At 37.2% G+C, this 24,864-nt stretch overlaps 1 protein-coding gene across 2 annotated transcripts in view; it reads right to left on the bottom strand.

Moving 5' to 3' along the window:
* The window catches only part of LOC136857409 (arf-GAP with dual PH domain-containing protein 1), an 86,566-nt gene extending 70,428 nt beyond the window's left edge, over positions 1-16,138 (bottom strand). For both annotated transcript variants that reach the window (XM_067136059.2, XM_067136058.2), the window contains exons 1-2: positions 16,030-16,138; positions 15,437-15,662 (exon numbers count right to left, since the gene is read on the bottom strand). In XM_067136059.2, coding sequence (XP_066992160.1) covers positions 15,437-15,662; positions 16,030-16,111 — 308 coding nt within the window. In that variant the 5' untranslated portion in view covers positions 16,112-16,138. The remainder of the gene's footprint in view (positions 1-15,436; positions 15,663-16,029) is intronic.
* Between the last annotated feature and the right edge of the window lie 8,726 nt (positions 16,139-24,864).

The following is a 24,864-nucleotide window of genomic DNA, read 5'->3' on the forward strand; positions in this document are numbered from 1 at the left end:
ACTTATATATCTCCATTGATATTGAAGAGTGGACAATTTTACCGCATCATTTTATTATTATACTAAAACTTTTACTCTCATTCATCAGACCAATTTTATTGTACAATACCTACCTGCCTCATTAGACTATAACGCCTCTATGCGTTATATTATGCCATCATATTTTACTCATTATTCATCTAGCTCTTAATGTAAAAACAGACAATCATTTGTACTTTGCAATGCATGTATCATGTATACAATTTTATGTTATGTACCCTGCCCACTTTGTGATTTCTAGCTGATGATGACGCCATTAAGCGTCGAAACCGGTACTAGTAATAATAAATAACATGTTGTGAACACCTCGTACTACACACTTTGTATTGAATAGATTGAACCTTCTTTAATTCTAATTGTGAATCTCAGTTAAATACAGGAAAATGAAGTTCTTAACTTAAAATGACAACATCCTTCCCGAGATGGCCGTGAGCGTGTAAACAAATGAAGTCCTTCTGCACGTGTGAAAGTCTTGTCTCCAGGGCTAAAGTATTGATACTTCTTGCAATTTTCAAAAGCATGGATGCAACTATGGTCTTTGAAATTTTTGTCATTAATAACAACTTTACTGCATCAACAGATAGTCTTTTTTGTGTCCACCGTTCTTTCATTGACCTGAAAATTTATGAAAATAGCTTAACAACTTGCATAGTCTATCTTGAAAAGTTCAATGTAGACTGACACAATAATAGCGCTGAAATGGTTCACTCACTGTTCATTAACTACTTCCCTTCATTTTTGTCAGCTTGGATCACTTAGGTCTTATACATCACACCCAACTGCACAACCCTTGATTCGCATGTATGTATGTGCTGGTACGGATATCCGATGTCACAAAATAGCATTCGGCTGCAACATGATATGGTCCTACTATGGTAATTCAAAACACATTAGGTCCAGAAATATTTGCCTCATTTATGTGGAAACTAATAGGACAAGGTAAAACGTACATAGCATATGGTCTGAGCGACTAGCAAAACATCTGCGCGTATACGCCTAACACCCTGTATATACAAAGGACTTGCTGTTACAAAACGAAATAATTTATGAATAGATTTTATGTTGAAAATTACATATTTTGTAGGGATTGAAATACACCATAAATAAATATGTTTTTATCTTTTGTTATGAAATTTTTAAAACTTCATAGTACTCACATCAGAGTCTAAAGAATCTGGACCATGGCGTACTTTCTGGGATGCAAAGGCATTGATGATTTCAGTGACATTTAACGTCAAAAACTTCATTCATTTACATTCAAAGATAAAGGTATAGGATTTTCCACCTGTTCAATACAACTTCAAATGTGATATAAATTAAAATGTCACATTTTATTATTAATTTTTAGGTACTGGTTTTGGCATTTTTTATGCCATCTTCAGCCTAAGGTTAAGCAAACAAGGACATTGAGTAAATTACATATATATATATATATATATATATATATATATATATATATACACAAATAAACCTTCTAAAATTCTAGCAATTCAAAATTACGTCACAACATAAACACTTGACTGTATAAAACTCTCATATGTACATCATAATAAAGTTCAAAACAAAAGGTAAAATTGATCTATGTACAGCTCTGTGCATTTCTATCACCTGGTGATGTTAAATGCTACGATTGTGTATAGAATTACAGTAACCAATAAGTTTTTGTAAAATTTTCTGTCTACACAGCTGATTAAAATTAGAGTATTGACTTTCATGTAATATATAAAAACTTTTTGAACTTTCTACCAATAGAGATTTCAGCATATATACAATATTAGCTTAATTTTTCAGAGTATTACTATAGTATAAGAGAGAAGAACATTTATTGTCCGATGTTTGTAAAGGATAGTTCCTCTATGTATTATAAATGGAAAGCCATCATAGACTGGTCGAATTTTTTAGAATCAAGTAAAAGGCTTTCATGGCTTGTATCTTGCTTAAATCTTACTGAAGTAGCTTGACTGTCAGCGTGTAAAATGGTTTTTAAATCTATATTTCAGTAGTATATTCAAACATGTGAATGACTGAGGCCGTAGGTTGACAGGTGCGAGTTTATGAGAAACGGTGTTGTCAGGTGGTCAAATGTAATTCTAGAAGGATCTTGAATCAAAACGGACCTAAAAGAAATTGAAAACTGTATCAATATGACGTAAAGGGATCAAGAATTTTAAAATAGAAACTCACCTCAAGCACCACGTTATCGACGAGAAGTTAAAGAGGAACTGAGGAGCGATGTGTCAGGCAACAAGCCGCCCGCATCAGCGGGGAATCGGGGCGTGCCCTGTAGGTGAAGGGGGAGGAGAGGTCGCAGGAACAGGCGAGTAAGGGTGGGGGGTGGGTTCCGGCAGGGGTAATACGCCAGCGTGTTGCAAACTGTTTTATATATTGGTTGATCTTTTGGAATTTTAAGCTTGCTAATAACTGAAATGTGTATATCAAATAGGATAGTAGGTTTTTCGGACAGTTGATTAAGATTAAAATTAGGGTTGTAGTACTGGTCCAAACGAATGAAACACTGCTCTGTTAAGTCTAAAAGAAGCCCTTTATTCATTACTTCGATGATATCTAAACCATTGTTGATGCCATAAAAGCTGTGTTTGTAATCATGCGTATGCTGTCCTATTGCTGAAAATCTTTTGTATTTAATGGCATTAATGTGTTCGTTGTATCTGATTTTGAAGGATCTCCCTGTTTGCCCGAAATAAATGCTGGAACAGTCATTACAGTGAAATCTGTACACGCCCGACCTATCGAAAGGGTTGAGAAGGTTGACACGGCTAGAATTATGTAATGTATCAAGATTTCTGTTGTTGGTTTTAAAGGCGATTTCAACGTTCTTCTTTTTGAATATGTTAGTTACTCGGTAAATATCCGGGTTAAATGTAAATAATAATGTTAATTGCTTTACGTCCCACTAACTACTTTTTTAAGTTCTTTTATGTGGCAGTAAATCTACCGACAAGGGGCTGTCGTATTTGAGCACCTTCAAATACCACCGGACTGATCCAGGATCGAACCTGCCAAGTTGGGGTTAGAAGGCCAGCGCCTTAACCGTCTGAGCCACTCAGCTCGGTGGTTAAATGTAAATGTTGAATATGTTACCGATTTCATTTTTTCTTTCTGTAAACTAGTTTTGGGTCGGTGTTTAAATTTACGTATTATTCGTTCTATAAAACCATTGTGAAGTGCAATACTATGTATAGTATTTTCTTTGTTGATATCTGCTTTTGACATGGGAATATTATAGGCACGGTGTACTAAACTGTTATAGGTGGCACGCTTATGCCAAGGGGGATGTAAGGAGTCTTGTTGAATAGTTATAGCTGTATGCGTCGGTTTCCTGTAGATTTTATATTTGAAGGCAAATGGGAGTCGGGTAATAGTTAAGTCTAAAAACTTGAGGGCCATATTGATTTCGGATTCTATAGTGAACTTAATATTCGTATCGATGTTATTGAGGTGTGCTAGGGTGGTGAATGCATCGGTGTTGCGTTGATCCATGACGATAAACGTATCATCTACAAACCTGGACCATAAGACTATATTGTTAAATTTCTTATCTTTTTCTATTTTAGTATACTCTAAGAAATCAAGATGTATATTGGCTAGAATGCTGGAGAACCCATGACTAGTCCGTCCTGTTTGTATATTACCTTGTTGAACATGAAATAATTATTGTTAGTTAAAAGTTAAATATGGGCATGAAATCCGCTATTTCAAGTTGGCTGAGCTGGCTATGAGATCTTAGGTTTTTTGAAATAATTGGTATAATTTTTCAGGTTTAATATTTGTGTACATGTTGGTAATTTCGAAGAAATGCATGGTAAGGTATGGTTGTAATTTAAAGTTGTTCAAACGTTGGAATAATTCAAGGGTGTTTTTAATGGATTTATTTGCCTGGAAAGTGTAATGCTTGCTCAGAAACTGTTGAATAAATTGAGCTGTTTTGTAAAGTGGACTTGGTCTGAAATTTACTATGGGGCGTATGGGGATTCCATCTTAATGAATTTTAGGTTGAGCTTTAACAGTTGGCAAGCCAGGGTTCATATTAATCAATTTGTTCTTTTCACTGTTCGTTAATAAAAAAAATTGTGTTTTTAAGTATCTGTTAATTGTCTTTGAATGGACTGGGTAGGATCTTTGTTTGTAACTGTGAAGGATTTGTCTGTGAAAAAGGTTTTTGTTTTTTCGATATAGTCTGCTTGGTCCATTACAACAGTAGCGTTCCCTTTGTCTGCTTTGGTAATAATGGTTTCTGAATTTCTAATTTTGTCTTTGAGTTGAAGAATCTTTTTTCTGTCTGTAAGTTGTGTGGAAGTTATAAGGCATGTTGGTGTACTGAAAATATTATTTATTTGTTTTTTAGTCTGGTTTCATCCTGGATATCAATGGGCATTTTACTAACAGCTGCTTCTGTCTCTATTACTAATTTTTTGGCCATGTTTGCTATATTGTAATTGGGCCAATTGTGTTTGGGTCCTTTCGATAGGAAATCAATTTCTTCTTTGTCGAAATTCGTTTTGGACAGATTAATAAATCAATTTAAGATATTATTAAAATTTATTAGGATCAACCTATTCAATACAATAGAATTTACAAAGTTAGGACTTACATCCTATTAAACTAAAATTTGAAGGGACATGTTTCGCCCTTTAAAAGGGCATCATCAGCCTTTTTACACTCATACTCAAAGATAAAAATCAGGATCCTGATTGTCATGGTAAAAAATATAAAATGAGAATATAAGATAAGAGTGAAATTATACAATGTGAGAAATTATGAGTTCTTAAATAATAATTTACAATTAAAACTTCATTTAAAATGTTTTTGACCGTTTTTTCCTCTAAACTTCATATCTTTTATTCTTTTTCATTACAGATTCTTCACCGTATATCCTTCAATAGTCAATCTATATTCAAAACTACAGCCAACAACAAGTATGTTCCCATTTAACTATCAGTATACGAGTTAACCAAGATCTATACGGCAACATTCAATTACAAACTCTTTATAACTCCTTCAACAAAATTACGGGGACTGCGAACCCACTGCGTAAATAACGAGATTAATGGATTAGTTGGATACAACTTTATAATCTACATAGCACCATACTACAGTTAAATATTACGACTTTTCAACAAGAAAGTTTCAATGTCATCTCAAGCGGCTACTAAGTTCCATTAACCTTCTCTTCAACATGTAAATCAAGTTGCTTCCAGCCAAATTTCACTCGAGCTTTGATACGGCAACTTTAGCCATAGACCTCCTTGTTATGTGGTTAAGGCCTAGTTTGTCTAATTTATAAAATAATTTTAAAATTACTAGTGTAATATCATACCAACTTCAATTTTTCTTCGCAAACATTTTAAATGAAGTTTTAATTGTAAATTATTATTTAAGAACTCATAACAATTTCTCACATTGTATAATTTCACTCTAATCTTATATTCTCATATTTTATTGTTTTACCATGACAATCAGGATCGTGATTTTTATCTTTGAGTATGAGTGTAAAAAGGCTGATGATGCCCTTTTAAAGGGCGAAACATGTCCCTTCAAATTTTAGTTTAATAGGATGTAAGTCCTAACTTTGTACATTCTATTGTATTGAATAGGTTGATCCTAATAAATTTTAGTAATATCTTAAATTGATGTACATTTCAATACGGACCAAATATGAAATTTGTAACATGTAAGATTAATAAATGGCAGATGGAATTCGGGTAAGTGTTGGGTTTGTGTATTATATGAATTTCTGTGTGGCTTGTTTTCTGGGTTTCATATAGGCGATTATTAAGAACTGATTTTTTCCTATGTAAAAACTTAAGCTCATTTTGGAGCCAAAGTTTGTTGGTTTTTAGATGTACTTTTCTCTGATGCACTAAAATGTTCCGTTTATTGTTTTTAAAAAAATTAGGAGTCAAATTATTTGTGGTACACTTCTTAATAAATTTGATGTCCTTGCCTAAATTTCCTATCTTGACACATAAGTTCATATAAAGATGGGCTTTGTTCTTTGCCTGGTAGGCTGCCTTATTTAACGTCAAGAACTTCATAACTGGTTCATATTAAAAAAAAAAGATTTACATTCAAAGATAAAGGTATAGGATTTTCCACCTGTTCAATACAACTTCAAATGTGATATAAAATGTCACATTTTATTATTAATTTTTAGGTACCGGTTTTGGCATTTTTTATGCCATCATCAGCCTAAGGTTAAGCAAACAAGGACATTGAGTAAATCACATATATATATATTGTACCGGGAACAGCGGTACGGAACTAAGTCCCCGCAATTAAAATTAAAAACTTCGCGCTACACGCCGGCCCAGCAGCGGAAGACAGACAGGAACAGCGAGCAACGTGTGTGTGTGTGACGTAGAGCGGAGTGACGTCACAGCCTGCCTCCCCGTGACACAGAGAAAGCCTAGATCAGTATGGAATGCTCCTTGAGATTCTTCGGCTAATAACTTTCCCCACAGTAATGGCTGGATAAAATGAACCACATCAATATGTAGCCCCATATTTTATCTCCATTCCTACAAGGTTTGGTAAAAATCCGGCAAGAGATTACGTTGTTGAGCGGAATGTAAATGCATATTTTGGCTTGGATCAGGTATAAATAGAAAGCTGCTTCCCTTAGCAGAACAGTGTGTATCGCAGTGGAGTTCGTGCGGCTAGCAGTGAGCGGTCGGCTCGTGGGGACCACAATGCTACATGAGTGACAGTCTCATTTCGCCAAGCTAAAGACTTAAACTCCACAATACTGAGTTTGGACTTTTAAATAATTTCAACAATACGTGAGTGATAGTATCATTTCGCCAAGTTCAGGACTTAAACTCCACATTTGAACTTTAAAATATTGCAGCGAATTCCAAGTGATAATTTTATTTCGCCGAATTTCCGCGATTCACGAACGATAGAATCCAACCTCATTTAAACTTTAATGGTGATTTATTAGGACAGATGTTTCGACTTACATTTCTTACGAGTGTTTATAGCCCACAATTGATGAAACAATCTGAACAGTGATAAATCGTGAATAATATTCACCTTGTCAACTAATAGAAATACTTTGCTAATTTTTGTGTGTCGGATTCTAATCTCTTCAGACTGTGACAAGTGATTAATTATTGAATTAATTTCAATCTATGACTGTGTCTTCGGACTTATTGAAATCATGAGGTTTTCCAAATATCTTGTGTAGACATTGGATTGTGATTAGTTCCAATCCGTGTTTAATCTGTGCAGACCTTGAACTGTGAGTTTACGATAGACTGTGAATTACATATTCGAACTTTGCTCAAGGTAGACATTGAACTGTGTTGAGAAGTGAACTACATTCATGGTAGACACTAGACTGTGTTTAGGGTGTACATTTACCACAAATTAAACCGTTTATTCATGACTAGTAATGAACTGTGCATTTCAACTGTGAGTTTTCAGTAGACTATTTTTTTAGTGTGATCAACCCACGGACTGTGGGGGAGTGAAACATACTTCATTTCATTTTAAATTTATGAACCAGATCGGTTCATATGTGGAACATTTTTCTTTTTCCGAGTGACTGAGTTAAGATTGCTTGTAACTCTAAACAATTATTTTGTGTGTGTTAATTTCAACCTGTTTCACGTGTCACATTTTCTTTAATCACACTACGAGTGACACTTTCGTTCAAATCTGTCATTCAAGAAGCTCTTTCCATGTCCAGGTGCTAATGTGTACAATCATAAGCCATTCTCCGTGCAGCCAAATCTCAATGTTCACACTACTACGTTATTCCGATCTTCTGGACGTCGTATGGATATTCCAGAACTTCTAGAATTTCCATCGCGGGAGAAATCGTGGTTCCATGATGCCGAGAGGAGACTGATGGCAGTACAAGGAGAGCAGCTGGATTTCGAGTACATCACCAGCCTGGATGAGAAAAGGATCATTTCCTGCATATTTGCTATATGAAGGTGACATAATTCTGAACTTTGTAAATAAATTCTGAAAAAAAAAAAAAACTTAAGAATTTTTTTCAAAATACCCCTCTCTCTCTGTAAGCACTTCAATCAGAACGGTACACGCCCTGCGTCTAACTCATGCTCAGCAAAGTACCATATTTACTGTTACAATATATTTATATATATACACAAATAAACCTTCCAAAATTCTAGCAATTCAAAATTGCGTCACAACATAAAACATTTGACTGTATAAAACTCTCATACGTACATCATAATAAAGTTCAGAACAAAAGGTAAAATTGATCTATGTACAGCTCTGTGCATTTCTATCACCTGGTGATGTTAAATGCTATGATTGTGTATAGAATTACAGTAGCCAATAAGTTTTTGTAAAATCTTCTGTCTAGACTCTTTATACAGAGGATTAAAATTAGAGTATTGACCTTCATGTAATATATAAAAACTTTTTGAACGTTCTACCATTAGAGATTTCAGCATATATACAATATTAGTTAAATTTTTTCAGAGTATTACAATAGTATAAGAGAGAAGAGCATTTATTGTCTGATGTTTGTAAAGAATAGTTCCTCTATGGATTATAATGGGAAAGCCATCATAGACTGGTCGAATTTTTTAGAATCAAGTAAAAGGCTTTCATGGCTTGTATCTTGCTTAAATTTTACTGAAATAGCTTGACTGTCAGGATGTAAAATGGTTTTTAAATCTATATTTCAGTAGTATATTCAAACATGTGAATGACTGAGGCCGTAGGTTGACAGGTGCGAGTTTATGAGAAACGGTGTTGTCAGGTGGTCAAATGTAATTCTAGAAGAATTTTGATTCAAAACGGACCTGAAAGAAATTGAAAACTGTATAAATATGACGTAAAGGGATCGAGAAAGGAATTAGGCAATTTTAAAATAGAAACTCACCTCCAGCACCACGTTATCGGCGAGAAGTTAAAGAGGAACTGACGAGCGAAAGTGCCGAGCGATGTGTCAGGCAACAAGCCGCACGCATCAGCGGGGAATCGGGGCGTGCCCTGTAGGTGGAGGGGGAGGAGAGGTCGCAGGAACAGGCGAGTAGTGGTCGGGGGGTGTGGGTTCCGGTAGGGGTAATTAAGAAGTAATTAAGAAGTGTATCACAAATAATTTGACTCCTAAATTTTTTAAACAATAAACGGAACATTTTAGTGCATCAGAGAAAAGTACATCTAAAAACCAACAAACTTTGGCTCCAAAATGATTTTAAGTTTTTACATAAGACAAAATCAGCTATTAATAATCGTCTATGAAACTCATCTCGAAGTCACCACATTGTTATCAACAGCACAATGGAATATCTTTCAAGATAACGTTCAAGACAGGTTAACCACCATTCTTTCCCAAAAGCAACGCACCTTAGACAATAAACTTCAAGGCCCTTCTCTATAAAGCCAATGCAGATAACAAGCCGCACAGATTATTCATATAATACACAAACCCAACACTTACCCGAATTCCATCCGCAACTTATTAATCTGTCCAAAACTAATTTCGACAAAGAAGAAATTGATTTCCTATCGAAAGGACCCAAACACAATTGGCCCAATTACAATATAGCAAACATGGCCAAAAAATTAGTAATAGAGACAGAAGCAGCTATTAGTAAAATGTCCATTGATATCCAGGATGAAACCAGACATGAGACTAAAAAACAAATTAATATTTTCAGTACACAAACACGCCTTATAACTTCCACACAACTTACAGACAGAAAAAAAAGATTTTTCAACTCAAAGACAAAATTAGAAATTCGGAAACCATTATTACCAAAGCAGACAAAGAGAACGCCACTGTTGTAATGGACCAAGCAGACTATATCGAAAAAACAAAAACCTTTTTCACAGACAAATCCTTCACGGTTATAAACAAAGATCCTACCCAGTCCATTCAAAGACAATTAATACAGATACTTAAAAACACAAATGTTTTTATTAACGGACAGTGAAAAGAACAAATTGATTAATATGAACCCTGGCTTGCCAACTGTTAAAGCGCAACCTAAAATTATAAAGATGGAATTCCCATACGCCCCATAGTAAATTTCAGACCAAGTCCACTTTACAAAACAGCTCAATTTATTCATTTATTCCAGGCAAATAAATCCATTAAAAACACCCTTGAATTAATCCAATGTTTGAACAACTTTAAATTACAACCATACCATACCATGCATTCCTTTGACATTACCAACATGTACACAAATATTAAACCGGAAAAATTATACCAATTATTTCAAAAGACCTAAGATCTCATAGCCAGCTCAGCCAACATGAAATAGCGGATTTCATGCCCATATTTAACTTTTAACTAACAATAATTATTTCATGTTCAACAAGGTAATATACAAACAGGACGGACTAGCCATGGGTTCTCCAGCATTCTAGCCAATATACATCTTGATTTCTTAGAGTATACTAAAATAGAAAAAGATAAGAAATTTAACAATATAGTCTTATGGTCCAGGTTTGTAGATGATACGTTTATCATCATGGATCAACGCAACACCGATGCATTCACCACCCTAGCACACCTCAACGACATCGATACGAATATAAAGTTCACTATAGAATCTGAAATCAATATGGCCCTCAAGTTTTTAGACTTAACTATTACCCGACTCCCATTTGCCTTCAAATATAAAATCTACAGGAAACCGACGCATACAGCTATAACTATTCAACAAGACTCCTTACATCCCCCTTGCCATAAGTGTGCCACCTATAACAGTTTAGTACACCGTGCCTATAATATTCCCTTGTCAAAAGCAGATCTCAACAAAGAACTTAACAATAAACGTAGTATTGAACTTCACAATGGTTTTAATCATGGTTTTATAGAAAGTATAATACGTAAATTTAACACCAACCCAAAACTAGTTTACAGAAAGAAAAAACGAAATCAGTAACATATGCAACATTTACATTTAACCGCCGGGCTGAGTGGCTCAGACGGTTAAGGCGCTGGCCTTCTAACCCCAACTTGGCAGGTTCGATCCTGGATCAGTCCGGTGGTATTTGAAGGTGCTCAAATACGACAGCCCCTTGTTGGTAGATTTACTGGCACGTAAAAGAACTCCTGCGGGACTAAATTCCGGCACCTCGGCATCTCCGAAGAACTTAAAAAAGTAGTTAGTGGGACGTAAAGCAAATAACATTATTACTTACATTTAACCCAGATATTTACCGAGTAACTAACATATTCAAAAAGAAGAACGTTGAAATCGCCTTTAAATCAACAACAGAAATCTTGATACATTCCATAATTCTAGCCGTGTCAACCTTCTCAACCCTTTCGATAGGTCGGGCGTGTACAGATTTCACTGTAATGACTGTTCTAGCGTTTATTTTGAGCAAACAGGGAGATCCTTCAAAATCAGATACAATGAACACATTAATGACATTAAATACAAAAGATTCTCACCAATAGGACAGCATACGCATGATTACAAACACAGCTTTTATGGCATCAACAATGATTTAGATATCATCGAAGTAATGAATAAAGGGCTTCTTTTAGACCTAACAGAGCAGTGCTTCATTCGTTTGGACCAGTACTACAACCCTAATTTTAATCTTAATGAACTGTCCGAAAAACCTACTATCCTATTTGATATACTCATTTCAGTTATTAGCAAGCTTAAAATTCCAAAAGATCAACCAATATATAAAACAGTTTGCAACACGCTGGCGTATTACCCCTACCGCAACCCACGCCTCCCCCGACCCTTACTCACCTCTTCCTGCGACCTCTCCTCCCCCTCCACCTACAGGGCACACCCAGATTCCCTGCTGATGCGTGCGGCTTGTTGCCTGACACATCGCTCCTCAGTTCCTCTTTAACTTCTCAACGATAACGTGGTGCTTGAGGCGAGTTTTTATTTTAAAATTGCCTAATTCCTTTCTTGATCCCTTTACGTCATATTGATACAGTTTTCAATTTCTTTTACGTCCATTTTGAATCAAGATCCTTCTAGAATTACATTTGACCACCTGACAACACCGTTTCTCATGAACTCGCACCCGTCAACCTACGGCCTCAGTCATTCACATGTTTGAATATACTACTGAAATATAGATTTAAAAACCATTTTACACGCTGACAGTCAAGCTACTTCAGTAAGATTTAAGCCAGATACAAGCCATGAAAGCCTTTTACTTGATTCTAAAAAATTCGACCAGTCTATGATGGCTTTCCATTTATAATACATAGAGGAACTATCCTTTACAAACATCGGACAATAAATGTTCTTCTCTCTTATACTATAGTAATACTCTGAAATATTTAGCTGATATTGTATATATGCTGAAATCTCTAATGGTAGAACGTTCAAAAAGTTTTTATATATTACATGAAGGTCAATACTCTAATTTTAATCCTCTGTATAAAGAGTCTAGACAGAAGATTTTACAAAAACTTATTGGCTACTGTCATTCTATACACAATCGTAGCATTTAACATCACCAGGTGATAGAAATGCACAGAGCTGTACATAGATCAATTTTACCTTTTGTTCTGAACTTTATTATGATGTACATATGAGAGTTTTATACAGTCAAGTGTTTATGTTGTGACGTAATTTTGAATTGCTAGAATTTTAGAAGGTTTATTTGTGTGTGTATATGTGTATATGTAATTTACTCAATGTCCTTGTTTGCTTAACCTTAGGCTGAAGATGGCATAAAAAATGCCAAAACCGGTACCTAAAAATTAATAATAAAATGTGACTTTTTTTATATCACATTTGAAGTTGTATTGAACAGGTGGAAAATCCTATACCCGTATCTTTGATTGTAAGTTCAGTGACATCACTGAGAAGGCTGAGTTCACTGAGTGGTGCTCATGTTACAAGAGACAGCTGTGGTAGACTTAACACAATAAAATAACTGTAGCCAGGTTCAACCACTTGGCAATTACCCTACTAACGAATCGTAAAATCAATCTTTCAACCCATTCTACAACAACATCGGGATGACACCTTCCCCATGCAGAGTGGCATTCAGGTAAAATTGTATGTTTTGTCATCAGCCCAAAGGCTGGTTGGATCCTCAACAGCTCCGCCATCAGCTGTCATAGATGGCCTAGGCATCACTGAAGAGGCGTACTAGGGAAATGAGGAGTGAGGTAGTTTCCCGTTGCTATTACATATCAGTCTGCCAAGCCCACCGAAATGCATGCACCAACCGACCCTATGAGCAATAGTTTCACACCATTCATAGCAGGGACTGGCTGCATGAGGAATGGCATTACTAGCATCGCTCATACCTCAGTCACTTTCATATTGTCAAAGCCAAGTATAAGACAGAGACAGATCAATGAAAGTAACAAAAATGTTTTAATAATAATACAGTATATTTTATTGCAGCCAATGGCCAAAAGAAATTTACATTAATAACACAACATTAGTCATCTTTTCAGAAGGATGTTAGCGATTCGTGCCGACAAGTACAAATCATAGTCTGATAACGTTCACAGCTCTTACCACAACGTTCACGTACGCAGTCTGTGTCTGGTTGATGGAATTTCTTAGTTACACAATTTGTAATAAAATCCATGTATTGCAAAGCGTTTAAGTGTCTGAGCTTATATCCTCCTTCTTGCCAGTCTTTATAAATCATTGCGTCAGTAGAATAAAATTTGCTCCATGTCTCTCTTCTTTGCTTTGAGTTAACTCATGAACCATTCTATGTAGAGATCTCCATAATCACCAGCACTACCAACTACACCGACATATCTACAGTTCATAAAAAGTATGTTTTCATTCATTTGTTTTCTTCTGTAGAATTCTGCAGGCACTTTCAGCCCCAAACACGCCTGCTTATAGGCCCTGAAGTTAAGCCACTAACCTAATCTACTTTAAATTAAGAGACAAAGGCATGGTGTCATTCTAATAACCACCAAAATAAAAAGAAATCACCCTAGGACAACACAAATCACCACAGGGCCCTTAATTCAGCCCTGGCATTGCTTCCACTTACTTGTGCCAGGCTCCTCACTTTCACCCTGATACTATGCGACCTCCCTCGGTCAACTCATGTTCTTTTCAACCCTGACATTATTACATATGGAAGCCTAGGGAGTCTTTCGTTTTCATGCCCTTGCTGGCCCTTATCTTTTTTTTTCTTTTTGGTCGATACCTTCATTTTTCAAAGTGCCAGATCTCTCTCGTATTTTCCCTCTGATTATTCTTAATAGAGGATGGCTGCCTAGTTGCACTTCCATTTAAAACAAGAACCACCATCACCACCAACATAATTCAGTCAGTAAGATATATTATAATTTTACCTTTCACAGCCCAGTACTCGTTACATTAGCTGGACATGGAACGACTGTCGTTTGTTTACACACTCGGGAAGGATGTTGTCAAGCGGTGCTCAGTGCTGCCAACCTCTGTACTTAGGAACTAATGAGTGAGTGGTGCTTCAATAGCTGGTAGTAGTGATTAATGTTACATGATTGGTCTGGACTGGTTCTTGCCATGCGGACGGTTAGGATAGGATCTGGATAAGACCATCGGTCTGGACGGTTAGAAGCTGCAAGCGGCCCTAGGCCTCTGGTTTCGTATGGAAACACATTTAGTCTGAACTGGTTCTTGCTGTGTGGACTGTTAGGATAGGACCTGGACAAGACCATTGGTCTGGACTGGTTCTTGCCATGCGGACGGTTAGGATAGGATCTGGACAAGACCATTGGTCTAGACGATTAGAAGCCGCGAAGCAGCCCTAGGCCTCTAATTTTGTGTGGAACACGATTGGTCTGTATCTGCCTCTACATTAACTAAGTATTAAATTAAATTTCTGCTGTTGTGTATTTCACATTGTTTCCTTTACATGGTGTTTTTAGTTTGTGCTTTTATTCAGCCGGGGTTGGTAACGAAATGTATTTATCAGCACTGATGGCAATGATGTCACATTCTGTTCACATTGACCAATGAGAATTGCAAGTAGCTACTTTAGCCATGGCCGATGGCAGGTGCTGCTCTTTATTAGGTTATAAAAGCAAATGTACTTCTGCGGGTGGGATAGTGGGTTCCTAGACATTGCAATGAACAGATCTCTCCTCTAACAGAAATCCCAAGTAAGATTTGCATTATTTTCACATCCTTATAATGTTATAAACTCTAGGCTCTCCCTCCGTCTGATTAATGTTAATAGAGGATGGTTGGCTAGTTGCACTTGCACTTCAAAAACCACATACACCACCAACATAATTCCATCAGTAAGATACCCCATCCCCACAGAATTCTTCAGAAAACCAAAAGTACTGTACAGCACAGGTTCACAGAAGCCTAGACACTGGTCTAAACATGAACGTTATCAGCAAAAATAATCACACACTTGTTCTCTTGAGGAATTAAAAAATCCCCCAATAAATTTAAGCAGTGCCTATAACAAATACACTTACTGTGGATCGTTTTCAACGGGCCGTCGATAACAGGGTGGGACTCTTTCTTCATACCTCAGATGAGCATTATTATTGCCAACTTCCTTCATTCGCTCCACTTGACTGTCCTCCCAACGATCAAGCTTAAGATGCTTTATTTTCGAAATATGAGCTCCTAAACTGCGGTGAATACCAGCACATCGGGTACAAACAAATATGCCTATATTATAAGAAGCCCATTCAGGATCTGGAACAGAGAACAAACCATGAATATAGGGTACTCTCTTTGATAAAATGAACCTGATATAATGTGTCCACAATTCGAATATAATAAGACTGTCAAACTAAAATATTCGTAATAAGATACATGACAAGCCCTAGAAATATATTATCTCAGCTTTCTGAAATAAAAAATAGTTCAGTACAACAATTAAGCGAACCTAAAATCAAGCAACAAAATCCTGATAAATAGGAATAAATCTTATGTTTATCTGTCTCTACACACTTATCAGGTTTCAAATTCCCTGTAAATAAATCCTAAAGTACGACTCATGAAAATGACAATAGCATATATATTCAGAATTAAATATAATAAAATTAACCAAATCATTTACTTTCACTTCCACAATCAGCACAAACGTTGTTTCCAGGTTTTTTTAATAGCTCCATCAAAATCTTCTCATTTCTATCCGCCATGTTGATTGATGTTGATGTTTATTGAAGTAGAATCCCCCTACTTCCGGAATCGGAAAGAAAAAATCAGGGAGTAAAGATACTCCCTGGAGAAAAACAAAAGAAAAGAGTAGGAAATTTAAACCAAAGAGGACAGAGAAGAAATAAGTTTAATGAAAAGGTGCATGACTTTTTGTGCCGAGAATGTTCAGGACAAGTTCGGCTCGTCAGATGAAGGTCTTTTGATTTGACACCCGTAGGTGACCTGCGCGTCGTGATAAGGGCTGGTTTACACGGGTACAGTAGATTGTAGAGTAGCTACATTACTCTACTCTACCACTGTCTGGTAGAGTTGACACTCGTGTCGTTCATACTCAATCAATACTGATCTGCATTTAGGGCAGTCGCCCAGGTGGCAGATTCCGTATCTGTTGCTTTCCTAGCCTTTTCCGAAATGATTTCAAAGAAATTGGAAATTTATTGAACATCTCCCTTGGTAAGTTATTTCAATCCCTAACTCCCCTTCCTATAAATGAATATTTGCCCCAGTTTGTCCTCTTGAATTCCAACTTTATCTTCATATTGTGATCTTTCTTACTTTTATAGACGCCATTCAAACCTATTCGTCTACTAATGTCATTCCACGCCATCTCTCCGCTGACAGCTCGGAACATACCACTTAGTCGAGCAGCTCTTCTTCTTTCTCTCAGTTCTTCCCAACCCAAATATTGCAACATTTTTGTAACGCTACTCTTTTGTCGGAAATCACCCAGAACAAATCGAGCTGCTTTTCTTTGGATTTTTTCCAATTCTTGAATCAGGTAATCCTGGTGAGGGTCCCATACACTGGAACCATACTCTAGTTGGGGTCTTACCAGAGACTTATATAGAGAAACAGTAGAGTAGAGTACTAGCAACATGTCAAGACGTAAGCACTTAGTATGGAAGTGTTTAAAGACATTTGCAAACTTATTAATGCAAGATGCTTTAGAAGAAGTAAATGAGCTAAGAACGGAATGGGTAAGAGTCTGCCTTAAGGCCGGTCTCCACTGTTACAGTTACATGTTACAGTTGACATGTATATCAAATCAAATCAAATCAAAATCTCTTTATTTGCAAATGAGGTGTCTACCTCGGTGGCAAATGGTACACTAAAATACATTATTGTCAAGCACTAAATTTTAAATTAACAGGAGAAGAAGAAAATTTTCCTAGAATACATTATTATACAATTTACGCTAATAATTTTTTCTATTAAACACACACATCATCCTTAATAAATTTATATTGTTTACAAAATTCTACTTATAATATCTTACAAACATAGTCAACTCATATACAGTACGGTATGTGAAATTACTTCAAATAATACTATACAACTGGTATAAGATTAAAATTAACACTGAATTTATTTACATATTTATATTTTACCCATTTTGGAACCTAAAGGCCGGTCTCCACTGATTAACATTTAACACCAACATGTTAAATTTAACATGTTACAATTGACATGTATATTGTGATTGTGTCTTCCAATTGACTTTGCATGTTAACTCAGAATGTTGAGGTTAACACTTTTAACATGTTGGCGTGTTTTCCGCTCCAAGTGGAAAACATGTCAAGTCAATTCGTTGTTCGTGAGATGTTGGCACAGCTTCGGCAACTTCCTTGCCGTTTCCATGTCAACATATAGCCAGACGACGCAAACGACGTGTTTCTCGTGAAGCAGGATTATAGTTACAACACTCCGCAACACTCATTCTCTTTGTTATAAGCTACAAATACAGTACCAGTAGCGGTACCGGTACGCACACGTGTGTCGTTCTCTCTGTACTATACTAAAATTTATAGTCAGAAATGGGGTGGAGCAAGATTATTTTAGACTTAATTAATTACATAATAGAAAGGCCTTGTTTGTGGGATGTCTCATCAAAGGAATACAGAGATAAAGCGAACAAAGCCGACAGTTTCCTGGAACTCTAAATTATCTATAATTATTCCTGCGAGTGCATAAAAAACTAGCGTCCCTCCGCTCCCAGTACAGTGGAGTATTGCCAAAAAGAAATCAGAAAAAGTCGGGAGGCGGGAGCGGACGAAGTTTATACTTCAAAGAGGTTTGCTTTTGAAGCAGTGAGCAGGATGAGGGGAGAAAATGTATCTAATAACTGCATTTCTAAATCATAACAAGAAGCAACAGTGGTAATAACAAAGGCCAAATCCTCTTCATCTGAGTCCATTTTCCTTGTTTGAAAATACTAGACACCACCCAAATGTATTACCGCAAATTGATATGATGAACTACCTATATATAAACAAAGAAAGTCAAGTTTAACATGTTTATTAAGTGTGGACACAGTGTTAACTGAAATAGTATTCAACATTTAACATTTAACATGTTGATGGTGTCACCAGTTAACATTCAACACTTTTAATATTTAACATGTTGTTGTTAAATGTTAATCAGTGGAGACCGGCCTTAAGTAGCATAACGACCTGCTGCGTCTTAACCAGAGCCCATTTTGCCACCACTTTTCAGAGTGATTGTGATTGTGTCTTCCAATTGACTATGCATCTTTATTCAGAATGTTGAGTTAACACTTTTAACATGTTGGCGTGTTTTCCGCTCCAAGTGGAAAACATGTCAAGTCAATTCGTTGTTCGTGCGTTGTCGGCACAGCTTCGACAACTTCCATGATGTTTCCATGCCAACACATAACCTAAACGACGCAAACGACGTGCTCCTCATGAAGTAGGATTATATTTACAACACTCCGCAACAATCCTTCTCTTTGTTATAAGCTACAAATAAAGAACACGCACGTGTGTCGTTCTCTCTGCACTATACTAAAATGTATAGTCAGGAATGGAGTAGAGCAAGAAGATTTATCTGGACTTAATTAATGATATAATAGAAAGGCCTTATTTGTGGGATGTCTCATCAGAGGAATGCAGATATAAAGCGAAGAAAGCAGACAGTTTCCAGGAATTCGAAAATATCTATAATTGTTCCCGCGAGTAAATGGAAAAAAACTAGCGTCCCTCCGCTCCCAGTACAGTCGAGAATTGCAGAAAGTTCAGAAAATTCGGTAGTCGGGAGCGGACGAAGTTTATACTTCAAAGTGGTTTGCTTTTGAAGCAGTGAGCAGAGTGAGGGGAGGAAATGTGCCTAATAAAACTCCTTTTCTAAATTGCAACAGTGGCAATAACAAAGGCCAATTCCTCTTCATCTGAGTCCATTGTCCTTATTTAAAAATACTAGACACCATCTAAATGTATTACCATAAATTGATACGATGAACTACCTGTATATAAACAAAGGATGTTAAGTTTAACATGTTTATTAAGTGTGGACACAATGTTAAATGAAACAGTATTTGACATTTAACATTTAACATGCTGATGGTGTCACCAGTTAACATTTAACACTTTTAACATTTAACATGTTGGTGCTAAATGTTAATCAGTGGAGACCGGCCTTTAGTAGAAGAGATACACTCGGGGCATCAACATTTATTCTGAGAGAACTTGGGCCAGAGTATAAAGAAGAATACAGAAAGTGTATGAGGTTGACGCAACGAGCTAGAATAACATAGAGAGGCGGAAGCGCTGCCTGGGTGAAGCTAATAGAACGAAAGTCCGCCATGTTTCCTGTGGTCACACAAGCAAGGGGGCATGGCCTTTAAATAAGGAAAAGTGTAGAAAATACGCATTTTAGAATCACTGGGGGAGAATTAAAGACCGTTGCCGATAGCTTGAAGCATTAAAGCGAATACCGCCACTTCATCGCATTGGGCACGAGGCCAACATCACGATCAGTTGATTGTAGGGTAGTTCGAAATCATCGCGTAGTGGCATACGAATAGGCCTCGAAATCGGAACAAGAGCGTTACCCTGCTTGGCTGTTGTGGTTAAGCGTAAATTAGAATAAAAACGATGACATAAATATTTACGACAGGAAGCCTTAAAATCATAGGGACCTACAATAAGTTGGCTACAGTCGTGAACAAAGGGTGTAGTGTAGTCAAGTAAATATAAATAAAAATCAGCTGACCTTGTATTCCAATCATTTGTACTTCTGAGTAGGTAGTTAGTATCCGTAATTTATATTTCGCTCCCTCGATCTTTCAGTATTTATGAGCGGTTAGCTAATAATAATAAAGTTCATATATCCCGGTAATTGCAGTTCAAGTCCCTGGAGTAGTAGTAGTAGTAGTAGTTTTGATAGAAATATTTCAGAAATTATTGTAGACAACCTCGTATTTTTCAGCAGGCCTAATTAAGGACACTTTTTTTTCTCCGTCCCGTGGAGTACGGAAAAAAATAGTAATCCACCAGCTGTAATAATCACATAACCACATTTCAGTAGAATTGTAGTGAAGATAAGGTATAATATATTAGATAGTATCTTGCCAGTTATATTCGTGTTTTTCTTCGCGTACGGCAAACATTTTGATACTTAAGCATTTAACCAAACGCAGTGTAGTGTAGTGTATATACATTGTAGTATAGATACAGTACATTTAGATAGTGCCGTATCTTGCCTCGTGTGTTATCTTTCGTGTGTATCTATTAGACCGTAATACTAATAATAATTTGTCTAAGCATTTAGCTTCGTTGGTAATCTATGAGTACAGTAGTTCTTGCAAATTTCATTTCTGTTCTGCTTAGTAGTGACCTACGGTACGGTACCGGTATCGTAATTAGGATATGTCTGAAAGTAGTTTAAAAATTACTGTAGTGTACTGTACAGTAGTATACGAGTAAGTTTTAATATCCTATTAGAATTGAGTGTGCTTATTTTATTATTGTAAAATATTTGTGTAGTACTGGTGTAGTAGAGGTATCCGTAGAAACTCTTACTAAAATACTGTTGATAGGCTTAATTGCAGTTTGGAATTGTGTAGTTCTTGTGTATTACTTTCGATATTCAGTAATTAACAGCAGTTTTTATCCTGTTAGGGGTTGTAGAATTAAGAAAAATAGAGCACGACTAAGTAGTATGGTAGTGTAGTCGTATATTAATTACCTTATTGTTGTGTACTATCCCAGACAATATATCCCGTCGTTCATTTATGTTTTGCAAATAAGTTATTTTATTTTTTAATTTATTTCTTTTCCCCCGTAAAGAATGGCTAAGGAGCGCGAGTGTACTTATTGTGGGTGTGGTGAGGCATTGAGGGGTATGAGGGAGGAGTTGGAAAGTTTGAGGGAGATAATTAGGATTCTCACAGAAGACAGGAAGGAAGATAGGACTCCCTCAAACAATGTACAGGTTACAGTAGGTGTACAAGAGGGAGGGGAAGGAAAGGGAGGAGTTGTATAAGACAGGTGGTCTAATGTTCTAAGGGGAAGGAGATTGCAGGCTAAGGGCTCTATTCAGGATCAGAATTCAGGACAGGTGTCTGTGCGAAATCGGTACGAGTCACTCCAGGTGGAACAACAGAGGGAAGATGAGGGACAGGGAACGGTTGCTGAGATGCGTGGAAGTAGGAGGAAGGGAAAAGGTAGGAAAGGGAAATGTAGAGTAGAGGATAGGAAAAGACAGGTGGAACAGGGTCATGGGAAGGAGAAAAGGGAGGAGGAAGTAGCTTCTGCAGCAGTGAGAGAAGATAGGGCTGACCAGGAGGGGAGGGGATCAGATGAGGTGGGGAGGGTTGAGGCTCTGGTCATGGGGGATTCCATCGTTAGACACGTGAGGAAAGTGTGTGGAGGAAAAGGAACCAGGGTAGAATGTTATCCAGGAATTAGGTTGAGGCTGATGTTGAGGAAAGTAGAAGAGAGGGAGGAGGGGAAGGAGAACGTGGTAGTGTTTCAATTTGGTACCAACAACGTAAGGCAAGCTGATATAAGTACAAACATAGTTGGAGATGTGTGGGATCTGGTAAATGCAGCACGGGTGAAGTTTAAGAAAGCGGAGATTGTTATTAGTGGAATACTGTGTAGGAGGGATACTGACTGGAGGGTGATTGGGGATTTAAATGAGACTATGGAGTGGGTATGTGGGAAACTGGGAGTGAAATTTCTAGATCCTAATGGGTGGGTAGGAGATAGGGATCTGCGCTCAGATGGCCTTCATTTAAACCGCACTGGTACATATAAGTTAGGAAATTTGTTTGGAAGGGTAATAGGGAGGTACATTCAGGGAAACGGGATGGCCTAGGGAGCGGTGATAAGGGAACAGGGAACTGGAAATCAAGTAGGGATGACATAAAATTGTTAGTGTTGAACTGTAGAAGTATTGTAAAGAAAGGAATAGAATTAATTTAATAGATATATATTTACCAGATATTGTAATAGGAGTTGAATCATGGCTGAGAAATGATATAATGGATGCAGAAATTTTCTCACGGAACTGGAGTGTGTATCGTAGAGATAGGATATGAATGGTGGGAGGGGGAGTGTTCATTCTGGTGAAAGAAGAATTTGTAAGCTACGAAAAAGTTAAAGATGAGACACATGAAATTCTAAGTGTAAGGCTCATTTCTAATGATAATAGGCAACTTGATATATTTGGAGTGTACAGATCGGGAAAGGGTAGCACTGACGTGGATTCGGAATTATTTGATAGGATAGTCAGCTATGTGGGAAACGACATGGAAAGAAATGTGATTGTAGCGGGAGATCTAAATTTGCCAGATGTCAATTGGGAAGGAAATGAGAACGACAGGAAGCATGACCAACAAATGGCAAATAAGTTAATATGGGAAGGACAGCTGATTCAGAGAGTGATGGAACCAACCAGAGGGAAAAATATCCTGGATGTGGTGCTGATAAAACCAGATGAGCTCTATAGGGAAACTGAAGTAATAGATGGTATTAGTGATCATGAAGCTGTTTTTGTGGTAGTTAAAAATAAATGTGTTAGAAAGGAAGGTCTTAAAAGTAGGACTGTTAGGCAGTACCATATGGCTGATAAAGCAGGCATGAGGCAGTTTCTAAAAAGTAACTATGATCGGAGGAAAACGGTAAATAAAAATGTAAACAGACTCTGGGATGGGTTTAAAGAAATTGTTGAGGAATGCGAAAACATGTTTGTACCTTTAAGGGTGGTAAGGAATGGTAAAGACCCACCTTATTATAATAGAGAAATAAAGAGACTAAGAAGGCGGTGCAGACTGGAAAGAAATGGAGTTAGAAATGGCTGTGGAAGTAAGGAGAAATTGAAGGAACTTACTAGAAAATTGAATCTAGCAAAGAAGGCAGCTAAGGATAACATGATGGCAAGCATAATTGGCAGTCATACAAATTTTAGTGAAAAATGGAAAGGTATGTATAGGTATTTTAAGGCAGAAACAGGTTCCAAGAAGGACATTCCAGGAATAATTAATGAACAAGGGGAGTGTGTATGTGAGGATCTTCAAGAGGCAGAAGTATTCAGTCAGCAGTATGTAAAGATTTTTGGTTTCAAGGATAATGTCGAGATAGAGGAGGAGACTAAGGCCAAAGAAGTAATAAAATTTACATATGATAACAATGACATTTACAATAAGATACAAAAGTTGAAAACTAGAAAAGCGGCTGGAATTGATCAGATTTCTGGGGATTTACTAAAGACAATGGGTTGGGATATAGTACCATATCTGAAGTACTTATTTCATTATTGTTTGGTCGGAGGAGCTATACCAGATGAATGGAGAGTTGCTATAGTAGCCCCTGTGTATAAAGGAAAGGGTGATAGACATAAAGCTGAAAATTACAGGCCAGTAAGTTTATCATGCATTGTATGTAAGCTTTGGGAAGGCATTCTTTCTGATTATATTAGACATGTTTGTGAAATTAACAACTGGTTCGATAGAAGGCAATTCGGTTTTAGGAAAGATTATTCCACTGAAGCTCAACTTGTAGGATTCCAGCAAGATATAGCAGATATCTTGGATTCAGGAGGACAAATGGACTGTATCGCGATTGACCTGTCTAAAGCATTTGATAGGGTGGATCATGGGAGACTACGGGCGAAAATGAGTGCAATTGGACTAGACAAAAGAGTGACTGAATGGGTTGCTATATTTCTAGAAAATAGATCTCAGAGAGTTAGAGTAGGTGAAGTTTTGTCTGACCCTGTAATAGTTGAGAGGGGATTTCCTCAGGGCAGTGTTATCGGACCTTTATGTTTTCTTATATATAAAAATGATATGAGTAAAGGAGTGGAATCGGAGGTAAGGCTTTTTGCGGATGATGTTATTCTCTATAGCAGGGCCTCTCAAACGCCCAAAATCTCACGCGTGCAGAGCGAGGTGCAAGAGCTCCGTGCGCTGTGCATCGGTACCGCTCGGTGCCGCTCGGTATGGCTCGGATCAACGCTTCGTCTCTGGGCTACTCGGCTATGCTCGGCTCTACTCGGCTATACTCGGCTCAACTCAGCCCGGATTTGGAGCTCTACGGCGCAAGTGGGGGAGAGGGAGACAGGCGGAGCGAGCGAGAGAGGCGTAAGGAAAGAGAGAGTAAGCGCTATTGCTCCAAATCGAGGAGTGGGGGCTCTGCACTCTGGTCAACCAATCCAAGTCGTCTTTTGCACCGTGCACAGTGCATGCACCACGCGCATGCACCCTGAGAGGCCCTGCTCTATAGAGTGATAAATAACTTACAAGATTGTGAGCAACTGCAACGTGATCTCGAAAATGTTGTGAGATGGACAGCAGGCAATGGTATGTTGATAAACGGGGTTAAAAGTCAGGTTGTGAGTTTCACAAATAGGAAAAGTCCTCTCAGTTTTAATTACTGCGTTGATGGGGTGAAAGTTCCTTTTAGGGATCATTGTAAGTATCTAGGTGTTAATA

The sequence above is a fragment of the Anabrus simplex genome, chromosome 1, assembly GCF_040414725.1.
Source record: "Anabrus simplex isolate iqAnaSimp1 chromosome 1, ASM4041472v1, whole genome shotgun sequence".
NCBI lineage: Eukaryota > Metazoa > Arthropoda > Insecta > Orthoptera > Tettigoniidae > Anabrus > Anabrus simplex.